Consider the following 13,077-nt stretch of genomic DNA (forward strand, 5'->3'; position numbering starts at 1 on the left):
GATGGAAGTAGTTTAGTTCTTTTGACTTTAATTTAATAGCATCTGCATACAGACCCCAGGCTTATTGTGGTCCTGTCACATTTTCTCCCTTTTTGGCCTCTTATTGATGCTGGTGTTTTGTCTTGTAGTACTAAATAACCTGTGAACATATAGAGCCATTCATCTTCAGGCAGTTTCCAAGTGTTAACTAATGGGTATGCTCAGCACCTCTGTGCTCTAGATCATTTGTTATTTTTATTAGGTGGTTCCTTAATGAAGCTGTGACATTAATACAGAACACAGAGGCATAAATAATATATAATTGAGACTTCCAGGTAATAAAAGTCTCAAAATAAAATCGCTGCACATCATTTTTATCAGTTCCTTTGAACGTAAAATTCTTTGAAATAAAACATCTTGGAACCTTTGGGTGATTTCTGTTCTGTGCCAAATCTGGTGTAATACAGTACTTATTTTGCCTGAATTATTAAAAAATATTTATGAAAATAATAAAGTGTAATAATATCTTCTCAACCAAAACTTACTATTTTCAGATATCTTTGTTATAAATTATTAGTATCAATCACTTTGCTTCAGATCTGTTGAAAATTATTAATTCTATTTATCTTACCTTACTCTAGCTGTAGCTAGCTATTTGTCTTTTTCTACCAAAAATTAACCTTTCCTTCATCACAGATTTTTTTAATCTGCCAGCACAGTTGCTCTAACAACAGTCTCCACAGAGAGAATTAATTTTTGAGGATTTAAGGGAACAAGTAGGCAAACCCAGTTGGATTGAGGAATTCAAGGAATTCTCTTGTGTGCAGGGATGGCAAGGGATTACCAGAGTGTAACAATTAGCTGTAACTTCTTTGCAGAAGATTAAATGATACAAGACCACCTACAAATTAGTGTTTAAACTGGAACAATGAGGATTAACTGAGAAATTACATAGAAAGGAAAGCTGTGAGTGACTTCATAGTTGAGTTCCTCAAACATTAGTACTGGGGAAGATCTTCAATATTTTCACCAATGTCTTTGGCAAAAATGCTGTAACTAAAGAGATTGGTGACAAAGTTGAATACTCACCAGTATAGGGGAGCAACAGAATTCTGTATAATAAAGACTCAATTGACCTTGTGAACTCTAGTAGTAAATATGAATATTAAATAGCACTAAGTATAAAATCAGTAATTTAAGAACTATTGGGAATTTCTACACCTAACTACAGGCCAGAGACCCCTGTGTGGCTCAGTCGTGTTCATCAACCCTCCCTGAATTCTGATTTCTGTATTTCCTGTATTCTAGTTGCTCATCAGAAGCAGTTCTTGCTCCACGCTGTTTTCCTACACTGTGTGTTGGCATTGGCTGGGAGATGCTGGTTAGAAAAGGCTTAACTGTGCCAAGAAGCATAAGAATAAGCAGGCAATTGTGGGCCAGCACCTGGCCTGTGACATGATTATTTGTTGCCAATATAGCCATAGCCTGAAAGAGCTAAAACTATTTGGTCTTGAAAACTGGAAGCAAAGAGGCTGTGATTGCTCTCTACATAAACAGCAGGCAGCAAACACTGTGGAGAGAAAGGAGATATTTAAACTAAATGACACTGTTACAAGAAGAAATAGAAATAAACTATCTTGGAATGAATAAGCACTGGAAATGAAAAGGCTTCATTTCCATTGTAGCTGTAGAATGTAGAAAAGCATTTTGACAGATTTTGGCCTCGTTATTTCTAGTTAATTTTAAGATGGAACTTATGCAAGTTCCAAGGCTAAAGGAACACTTAGTGGAACTGTATTGCACCATGTTTATTTATGGCAGGTTTATTTCATGCCAAAACCCACGGCACTTGTTTAATGAGCCCTCATGGCCCTGTGGAGTACTGTGTGGGCTTACAAGCTGTTTTGAAGCAGTGCTGCAGTATTTGCTGAGATGTAAAGCTCACCAGTGTCTACTACGTCCAGATCACACATGGTTTCTCATCAGTAATTTCCTCACTACAAGTCTTTACATCATCTAGATCTTAATGAAATCATAAAAACTCTTGAAGTATGGTCAGTATGGCATTATGCAGGACTTCTGTGCTATTTCCATTGGCATTGATTGAAGCACCTTGGACTGGACAGAGATGATTTGTGCCTGTGCTACAATGAAAAACCAAATAAGTTCCTTTACAGATCTTGAAGAATTTAATTTATATGTGAATGGCTTCATTTTATACAGTATACTTTAGGAAAGATGTGCTCTGGCTTATATTAACCCACCTAGATTAGTGTTCCAGCTATCTATTTCTGTTCCTGCTGTGTATGTGGAGGCCTTTTCCACATTTTTTGAATGTAACTAATCTGTTTTCCTAGTTAAATGTCTTATTTACTAATTGTACTGTTAGTTGAGGAAAAATGTATGAGCAAAGTTGCCAGTAGATGGCTTAGAGATAATTTGAAAAATCAATACAAGCGAGATGCTCTGTCCATTAGGATGATAATTAAGGCATTAATACAAAAGACTGAGTATATGTTTTTAAAAGTTGTAGTGACTTCTGATATTTTTCTCATGCTCGAAAGATAGAATCATGTAAACTATATACTGTGTCAAATGCATGCACAATAAACTTATATTACTTTCCATATGTAATATAAACATGTACTACAAATGTGTAGCATAGTCACCCTCTCAGTATACAGATGTTTTTTGTACAAATACACATATGCTTTAAAAGATACATAAAAATGTTAGACTCATACCAGATTGTAAGATTTCTCACTTTTATTAAGGGCTATGGGAATCTTTTTGTTATTTAATACAGTTTTGGTGGACTGGTATCCATGTGACTTTTGAGGAACTGGTATCCATTACAGATATATGGCTAGTAAACTTTATAGCAGTTTTGGCATTTGGTTATACAGATTATAACTTGCATGAAAGTTTTTCTTGCATGAAAGAAAAAGCACCATAGCACAGACTAGTGGCATAGCACTATACTGAAAAAATTTTTTCTAAAGACTTATAACAGTCACAGATTCAGATATTATCTTTGCTCCTGTACTTTAGCACAACTCCTTAGTACTTTATTAACTAAATGCATTAATGTCACAAGGATGTGACATGAAGGGTGAAAGTATCCCACAGGTAGAGTTGAATGAACAGAGTAGAATAGATAAATACTAAGATATAACCTATGTCTGGGATAGTGCAGTACTGGAATAGCATAGTGCAACGTAACATAGCATAGCATAGAATATAATAGAATAGAAGAATAATTTCAGTCTGAGAGACTTCCAGTGATCACTTAGTCCAACTGCCTGATCAATTCAGGGCTTACCAAAAGTTAAGGAATACCACTAAGGGCATTGTCAAAATACCTCTTAAACACTGTCAGGCCTGGGACACTGAGCACCTCTCCAGGAAGCCTGTTACAGTGTTCAACCACTCTCTCCATAAAGAAATGCTTCCTAATTTACAGTCTAAGCCTCCCTGACCTACAATCTCTTGAACTTAGGAGAAGGAATCATGCAATGTCAATAAAGTTATTAAATTTTTTAGAGGCTATAAAATCTTGCAGGTTCATTTTGCTTTGGAAAAAAAGGATTAAAATTGATTGATACGAAATAAAAATTGAAACCATCTTTAAGGAATATTTCACAGTACTGGAACCACTACAAATTCTTGTTCTCAGTTGCAACTGAATAAATTCAGATTTCTTCTGCTGACTTTCAAACACTTTTTTGGGGATTTATTAGTAACCAAAATGCAGATGCAAATGATCATTCCATTTGGAAGGGATGTGGGATTTACATAGTTCAGTCTCCTGCTCAGAGTGGGATTGACATTGAAAGAGCAAAGGGAGAAACTTTTTAGTTTGAGAATAGAATAGATTATTGGGAAGAAAACATCAGGAAAAGAAACACAAGATATCTCTGAAAAAGATAGAAATTGATGATGGATGAGCCCTCATGTTTACATGATGATGACTTGTCTGTACAGTCAGAGCAGCAGAATGAATTGGAGAAGTTTTTCCTTGATTAAAAATATATTCAGGCTCTGCTGTTTGCAGTGTACAAGAACAAAGTAGGTATGGGTTATTTCATTCACTCCATAATAATGAATTCATGCTTTTAAAAGAGATCTTAGTCCATTACAAAATGTACCTCAGCAATCTGGACCTGAACCTCTAGAATGACATCTCTGTAGATGAGCCCTGAATCCTTCAGTCACTGGAAAAGCGTCTATGTTTTCCAGAAATGACTGTTGGCTACTGACAGCACACCAGAAGTATAAGTCTTACGGAGTTGTAAGCAGTTGCTTCCATTAAAAAGGAGTGTCCAAATAAAAAAATTTAAAGAAAGCATGTGGTAGAAAAAGTACAAATTTTCTCTTATCAGTAATGGATATCAGTACTTGTAGCTGTTAGTGAGAATACAGATTTCAGATGGGGGGGGGAAGCTCATTACTGTTTTTTAGAGCAAACATGAGCCTTTTATTTTTGGTGGCATGTAGAATCAAATAGATAGGGTTTAATATTTTAGCAATCTTAAAGAAGTCTTGTAATTCAAAGAGCTTTAAACTCTAAATATTATTCAGAGTACTAAACATTTTACTTCTGACAGGGGCAATTAATAGCACTGTTGCTGTTTGGCTGGAAAACAGGGTAGTTTTAATGAACAAGCCAATAAGCAGAATATCAATGCAATCTCAGTTTCTGGGGAGACAATTTTAAAAGTGATCCCTGTAGTCCAGAAACAGAAGATCCACTTCTGGGATTGTGGGATTGTTTGGAAATGCTATTATATTTCAAATAAGCAACATGGGGAGAGATTAGCAGAAATCAGGACTAGGGGCAAAGAAAATACCATAAGGCTCTAATTGTAGGGGCCACATTAGCCAAAGATGCGTAGATTTACTATATAATTGTAAGTTTGACTGTATAGAGGAAGCTGACTCGTGTTACTGAGTGCCAATGCTGATTTGGAGGTGCCTATTCCAAGTCATCATAGTGACTAATGAAGAGATGAAGTACTAAGTAGATGAAGTACTAAGATGAAGTACAAAAGGGACTGTTTGTATATCAGTAAATATAATTAGTTACCTTGATGCTAGACTCATTTCCTATTCTTCCTTTTTTTCTCCCCCTTACTTTCAATGCTCTATTGTTGTTACCTTATGTAATGTTTAAGGATCTGTATCTTACATAATATAGGAGGACAAAGAAATAATATACATATGAATTTAATCCAAGGGAAATTTACTGAAGAACACTAGAAGCAAACACAACAGTTGACATAATGCAAATACATTAGGTGCTTCTGCCAAGCAGATGAACTCTACAAGGTTTGGTAAAACCATTATGTTCAATGTTTCTGTCCTATGGAAGCCATATTTTGCACCTCTGCACACCTGTAAATCAAAGTAATGTTCTGAAGGCTGATGGGGATTTGGTGTAGTTATTCCCTAGATTATAGTGAGTAAGCTATCAGACTTATATATCAGCTATATATATATCAGCTTATATATAAGCTCTCAGGCTTATATATAATCAAATATACTGTGCCTTTTAATCTATTTTAAATATTTTTTCCTTTCTGTTCTTACAAATTAGTGTTAGGCCATCGATAAATATACTTAGGGGAACAGTGAATGGTGTTTTTTAAGGTAGCTGTTTTTTCACATAATTTATCTGAAAATATTAAAATGATTGTCATACTGTATCCTTTTTATTAAATTAGATATTTTCTGCCTTATAATGTCTGAAGATGAAACTTATTTATGCATATATTTTCCATTTAATTTTATTGAAAGTGTTGTGTGAAATGTATTTAAAAGAATTCAATCAAATAGAAAAATTTGTTTTATTTAGGACAAGACAAAGGAGTGATTTTTGTGCATTAATTTTTTCTGATGTGTAGATCCGAAATGTCTGATTTATTGAAGGTTTTGCAGAATTTGCTTTTTTGTGGCTTATATAGTAGAAACTTTTAATAACATATGGTGAAAGTTTTGGGATGTGTTAGCTGAAGTGCGAGCATATTATGAACAATCTTGTCAAACACTGTAAAACCCAAAATGAGTTAGAACTTGTTTGTTCCATGTAGAGAATTAATCTCCTTGACTGAAAAGTACATGGAAGGTTTGAGTTAAATCTGTCTAATCCAGAGTTGGAATACTATTTTGCAGTGTTGTGTATATATTTTTTTTTAAATAAATTAAGATTTAGCGTTATCAGGCTAGATATGATTTGTGTAGTTATTTTCACACCATTTAGGATAAATTTACTTGAAAAGAGCTTCAGCAGTTCTTATCCTAAGCACTAGGTGGTGTTTCAGCCTTTTGTACCGAAATGCGTATCTCAGTACTGAGGCACTAGCTCTTTATAGTTTCAGACTAATACTAATTAGAAGAGTTGGAGAGCAGATTTTTCTCCATTTTTTTCAGTTTAAATATTTTCAGTGTTGCCATGTCGGGAAGTGAGACCCACAAAGAGCAACAGTGATGTACAGAGCATGTTCTCGACTGTTGAACTCAGGGTGGTGATCAGCAGATTTGAAAATGGATGTAGTAGGATGTGTGGCTACTTTACAATGACGGTGCTTGATGTAATTACTTTTAAATGACTGTTTTAGAAGAGAAGTTTTTGTGGTCATTCTTTAAAGATTTGTCAAAATACATATTTTAAGCACATAATCCACTCATGTAGTCTCCCCTTTTCCTTCTCCTTTTCTGCTTTGGTGCTGTCACAGGCAAATGAAACGCTCTGTCCTGGTAGGGATTTAGAGGGTAAAGAGCTTCTCTTTGTGTGTGGGGGCTGCTGAGGGCTTTGTTGCAGGTATCTGTGGGCACAAGAAGAATTTCTTTTGAGGAATAGGCCACCTTCCCATACGTCCTCTTATGACACTATCTTACAAGTATGCCTGTCATTTAATTCAAAGGTCTGCACTGTAAATTATCAGTAATTTTTATTACTTATACATGCTATGATATAGTAATAAAATCAGTTTAGCCCAGTTCTAATTGAGGGCTTGAATTTCAGTGCTCACTGAAAGCGCTTGAATAACTGTGTTTGTGCAAGAGCTGACATTCTGCTCATTGTGTGTGATCAGCTGAAGCTAAAAGGAAAACTACTTGGGTTAATGCTATGGAAGTCTGTCTTTAAAAGTACATACAAAATAAGGCTTTATGAATAGCATTAGCTATAAATATTATGAAATACTCTTAGAGAGGCAGAAGAAAATCTGAAAAGTACATAAATATATGCATTTTTCATGCTGTGTGCCTGATTCTTTTTTCAATATGAAATAACTTAACTAAATGTTTTTTTTTAAAATCATTTTCTTTCATGAGGTGCTTTCAGTTTAAATGCTCAGATTGCTTCCTGCAGGTCTGACCCAATTACTTTGGTACTCTGTAAGAAATGTTGCACATTGGAAAAAGTTGGAACCAGTAGGGCCTGGGAGATAATATGATGTCTTCTTGAAGGGCCACTGATAGTGAAAAACAGCTACCAAGCTGTAGAGGTTGAAGTAACTTCTGTTGATATAGTAGAAAGCAACAGCAAAAATGGACATAGCATCAGGGTTTGATCAAACTTTTATCATAAAATATTTGCTTGTTGTGCATCTCACAGCACTGACAATTGCATTGCTGTGTTCTGCTATACACTGTCATCTACCTGGCTTGGCAGGAGCTGAGATTTATGTTGAAACAGATCACTAGATTTGTCTGTCACAGGGAAGACATTAGGTCGGGAGTTAGACATCAAATCTTCCTGATTCTACTTTCAGAGAAAGAGTTATTAAATCATAGTCAGTCAGAAGGACCTCTCATTTTTTTGGGTACAAGAGAATAATATTGGTCATCCTGGAGTGCATTGTCCTGGGACAAAATGTGTCTCTCAGCCAAGGTACCTAGTTGCTCAAGTGTTTAGAAAGTGATATCTAGTTTCTGTGACATTTTAATGTCTACTAATAGAAGGAAAAACAGCACACAAAAACTCCTCTGGGGGATTTTATCTTATAGTCACTCAAGTTGTCATACGTATGTATACTTAATTGTTTCAGATCTTGTCCTTTCCTTGGGCTGACACCTATATGGAACGTTTAAAACGTCTTTCAACTGTGTACAAACCAAGTAGACCTATTAAAGGCTTTTAATTGTTATTGATTGAAGAGGACAAAAATACTTCTGTCTTTTGTGCTGGAATTTCAATCTGGAGCTTTCATGTAGTTTCTAACTTAATTAGTAAAGTCACAACAGACCTGTTCCAAAATTTGTATTTCACTGATGTGGGCCTGAAGCATACAGAGAATTAACCTATGTTCTCAGGATGTCTAGCCTACTTCAGACAGCAAGCTGCTGCTCAGGGAGTCTCCTTTTTACCCTCAGTGCTTTGATATTCTGTTCTGTCTTGTTGAAATAAGCAGACATGAGTTCTCAGAGTATCAGCACTATGAGAAGTTAACAAGGAAGTTTACCAGGATGGGGCAGATTGCTGCCATTTAAATGGGCAAGTGATGCCTCCTTTTCCTGCCCTAACCTGGCAGTCTGCGATTGAGGCAGACAGTGAGTTTAACATCCATGTTGCAGTCTATCTGAAGCTTTCATCAATACTATGCAATTGTAGCCTTAATTTTCAAATATTATATTTACTGCCATTGCAATATCAATATGTAGATCCTTTTCAATTATATTGCTGCTTTCTTCTGTGGCTTCCTCTTGTATTTCAAATGACGAAGCAAAAGTAGAAACACCAAAAAGTAGAAAAGTATTTTTGTGGGTTTTTTTGTGATTTTTTTAAAAACCATTTTCTCCAAGGTTGGACAGACCTTTTTTTGGTGTGCGATGACTAAATTATAGTAATTTGAATAGAAAGAACTAAAATGGTGTTCTTTCTACCTTTGGAAATGGCAGCAATCAGTTGATGTATGCTTGAAAACTTTGTATACAATGTTTACAAGCTAATGGATTTTCCATTTAAATATGTCTGAACAGGTAATGTGGGTATGTAACTTGTGCCGAAAACAACAAGAAATCCTCACAAAATCAGGAGCCTGGTTTTATAACAGTGGATCAAATGCACCACAGCAGCCTGACCAGGAAGGTATTAGAGCTCAGAGGAACGAGGAAGCACCTCAAGAGAAAAAAGCAAAGCTGCAGGAGCATTCACAATACCAAGGACCACCAATTGACATATCCACACAAGCTTTGGACAAAAACAGATCTCAAGGGCTCACAAGACAAGACTCAATTAAGAATGGGTCGGGAGTAAAGCATCAAGGAGCAAGTGACACTACAGACAGGTAAGAAAGTATTTAATTTTTATATTGGTGAGAACTGCTGAATGTATGCTATAAATTTTATTTTGTCTTCTGAAGTTTTATCTTATTTTTGTTCTGTAGCCTATGGAGTTAATACTGGGCATTTTGAAATAATCCTAAGTAGCAGTACCTGTGGAGTCTCTTATTATTTAGATAATCATGGATTATGTGTGTTCTTCATTCCTTTTCATTTAAAACAACATTGAAAATTACAGTTCCAGTGGGACAGAGCTTGTCTGTGTGCATTCAACTTTGTCAGCTTATTTTCATTGAGCTGCACTGAATGTTACCAGATTTCTTTTGTGGCCACTGACTTTATAGTAGAATTTTACTAATCCAAAATAGGGCTCAAAATGGCAGGCTGATGGAAGATGGTGGCTATTCAGATTACTGAATTAAAACATCTGGTAGTACTTGCAGTATATACTATCAAAGATCATAAAATCTTTGTATGACAACCTGAGTCTTTTCATCTCAGTTTCTTGCTGTTAGTTTTTGTCATTAGTATAAAACCATCTTCTTCATTGGTGTATCTCAGTTTTACTTGGTGTTGGTTGAAACCATGGCTGTTTCAGCACAAATGGAGTAAGACACAGATTAGCCAGAGAGTGGAGCTGGAACTTCCCTGCCCTTTTCCTGATATGGTTGTACTAAAAAGCACCAAAGCAAGGCTTTCCATCACTGCAGCTACATTTCACTGGGACACTGAAACAAAAACTGTTTCACTGAAAAATTAATTTCTTTCTAAGAAAGAGCAGACCAGAACTTTAAATATGATGGGAAGAGAAAGAAGTGTTCCCATAAAAATGAAACCCTCTCTCCCCTCAGAGACCTCCACCGTCCTTGGAATTTGGCAGTCAGATTATAGTATAATCTGGCAGTTTTTCTCTGCTGTCCAGCTATGACTTTATCACAGTAATTGTTTGAGCTTGAAAGAAATGAGACAGCTATAATATCTTTTATGGCTAATATAATTAAAATTGTTTTCCTTTTCCCTCACCTTTTGCATGCCACCATATTTTACTTGCTATTTTTGGTATTATTTGGGAACAAAACAGACAGAATTAATCGAACTGTTTTTGTTTAGCCTGTGCTACCTGCTGCCCTTTGGTCTGATTTCAGCTGATGGGTTCAGTATTCAGTGGCTCTGAGTGTTCTTTAGCACTACATATATTTCTAGTCCCTCCCCAGCCTGCCTGTAGGTTCCCTTCAGGTAGCAGGAGGCAGCTATAATGTCCCTTTGGAGCCTTTCCTTCTTCAGACTGAACAATCCGAGCTCCCTCAGCCTCTCATAGAAGAGATACCACAGCTCCTGGATCATCTTTCTGGCTCTCCTCTGGACTCCTTCCAATAGATCCATCTCCTTCTTATGGTGGAAACACCAGAACTGGATGCACTATTTGAGGTGGTGTCTCACAAGAGCAGAGTAGAGGGGCAAATCCCCTCTCTTGATCTTCTGGCCATGCTCCTAGGGTGCATCCTAGGATACGGTTTGTGTTCTGAGCCACGTGAGTGCAGTGCTGGCTGATGTTGAGCTTCTCCTTCAATCAACACCCCCAACTCCTTCACTTCAGAAGTACTCTTTACTTCTCTTCACTTAGTTGTTCTTGATATCAAGAATCACATATCTTATCTTGGTCACCTGGAGACAAGGGCAACATTCACTCCTTGAATCTCAAGTACATCAGTGCTACTTCTGTCTCATTCCTTATTATGTCTTTTTTTATTTTCCATTCCTGAAAATGGAAATTTTCATAATTCTTACCGTATTTTTTCCTCTTTTTTATTCCCCCTCTAGTATTGTTTTATAACAATATTGTTGTACAATAATTGTTCTACAATAATATTGTATCAACCATTAGTGTAGCAGTCTCATTTGCAACCAAAAGATTCCAATCTGTTCAGACAGTCAGACAGGTACTCATCTACAGATCAGGATCTACAGGATCTACAGATATTGTAGACCTTTGACTGATCTAAAATTTGTTTCCTTAAATAAATCTGGGATGATTTTGGATTACACATTCTCTAGGGATCTTTGTCTTATATTGGATCCATTACAGAAGAAAAGGGAAGTAAAAAACTATTCAGGAGCAAGTTATACCACCAGCAGAACAGTTTTCCATTATTAGATTTTTTTCTACTTCATATTTAATATTTATAATCTGATTTACTGTGCTTTTACTACTTTCTGTGTAGTGAACCTATGCAGAAGGCAAAGGCAGCAGACATGGTGTAGGATTGCTTTTGGTATTTGTCCATCTTATATTTGACATTTTTTGAGGTGAGACTAGGATGTTTTGTGTCACATACAGATTTTATGCTTATTGGCAGTTGAGAAGTAACCATATGTAGTGGTTTTTATCAACTTAAGCTTCTGAGCAGAGTAGGATGTTGATATAGAATAACACTAGACTCCCTGAAAACTACCAAATGATGTGAATCAAGGAAATGCAAAATATTACTCTATGTAATCCAGACTCAGAAGTACTGTTCTGAGGGCTGCTGTGCACAGATGGCAGATTCAGGGGTATAGGTAGGCACTGTGTTTCTTTGATTTGCACTGTCCAATTTCACATTAATTATGGATGTTATTTTATTTTGATCAAAAACATCAATGTACTTTATTATTCCCAAGACCTAGGCTACTCACCATTTAATATGTTATGTTTTCTTTTTAGCAGCAAAATTACTTGAATAAACAGAATCTTTTTTCAGTCATTTTGTAGCAGGCAGGCAGCTTTGGAAATTATTGATTTCTTTGTTCCAAAGCCTAAGCCAAAACAAATGTTTATAATGTCCTCGTCAAATGTGTACAAAATCCCAACAATAAAAGCTGAGGAAGAGGCAATCTTAATGCTGTTAAAAAGCTTTTTTATGTTTTGTTCTATTTGCCTGCATTGTTAGATCTTTTGGTGGTGTTGCCATACTTGAGTTGTAGAATCCTGCTCTTGGCAGGATCCATTCTAAAGCCATTTCACTAATTTTCAACATATTAATTCCACAGCATTTTCAGCTGTAAATTGTTGAGACATTCTAGAGGTGTTGCTTCTAGATATGTGGCATTTAACAATGCTTTTTAAGCAATAGTATACATCTTCCAGCACATAACCATTTCTAATCAAATGCCTATCTAAAGTGATGTTATGTAGTCCAGAAAGATGTAAATGAAAATGTAAATGATTTTGTGTGAATCAAAAATGCTTTCCAAAATTTGAAAATGTTAACTCTGAATTCAGGATAGATGGATGTATTTGTCATGCATTCTATTAATCTAAGAAAAGATCTCCTCAAGGATATTTTTCATGAGATATGATGAAAAAAAAAAAAGAAAAAAAACCCAAACAAAAAAGTTAAAACATTGTGAGAAAGCTTGTTTTCATGTTTCATGAGTCAATTTATTATTTCTGCAACTATGAGAGTGTTAGCCATGTCAAAAGAAGAGAACTGATTCATGGTATCTGTAAATATCATGATTTGAAGCAAGAATAATGACTAAAGCTGCCTGAATCTTTTTTACATTAACTGTAAAGGTATGAGATTAAATCATAAAAACCAGAATAAAACCAACAAATTGACAGAGCGAGCAGCTGTGGAGTTGCACAACAGCAGTACTTATTTTCCAGGCCAGCAGACACAGATAAACTATATCCTCCTTCCCTCTTCCTCCCTTCTCCTTTCAAAGATAATTGTACATTTTGGGGGTTTGTTTTCTATCGTGCCTTTCACCTCAGGAAAAAAGAGAGGATTTTAATGGTGGATTCCTAAAGCTGTAATGGATTTGAGGGAT

General features: G+C 35.8%; 1 protein-coding gene across 21 annotated transcripts in view; it reads left to right on the forward strand.

The window, feature by feature from the left end:
- Window positions 1–13,077, forward strand: part of RIMS2 (regulating synaptic membrane exocytosis 2) — a 419,884-nt gene that overhangs the window by 103,186 nt on the left and 303,621 nt on the right. For all 21 annotated transcript variants that reach the window (XM_030444594.1, XM_030444581.1, XM_030444591.1 and 18 more), the window contains one exon: window positions 8,962–9,269. In XM_030444594.1, coding sequence (XP_030300454.1) covers window positions 8,962–9,269 — 308 coding nt within the window. The remainder of the gene's footprint in view (window positions 1–8,961; window positions 9,270–13,077) is intronic.

The sequence above is a fragment of the Calypte anna genome, chromosome 2 (assembly GCF_003957555.1).
Source record: "Calypte anna isolate BGI_N300 chromosome 2, bCalAnn1_v1.p, whole genome shotgun sequence".
In the NCBI taxonomy this organism is placed as follows: Eukaryota; Metazoa; Chordata; class Aves; order Apodiformes; family Trochilidae; genus Calypte; species Calypte anna.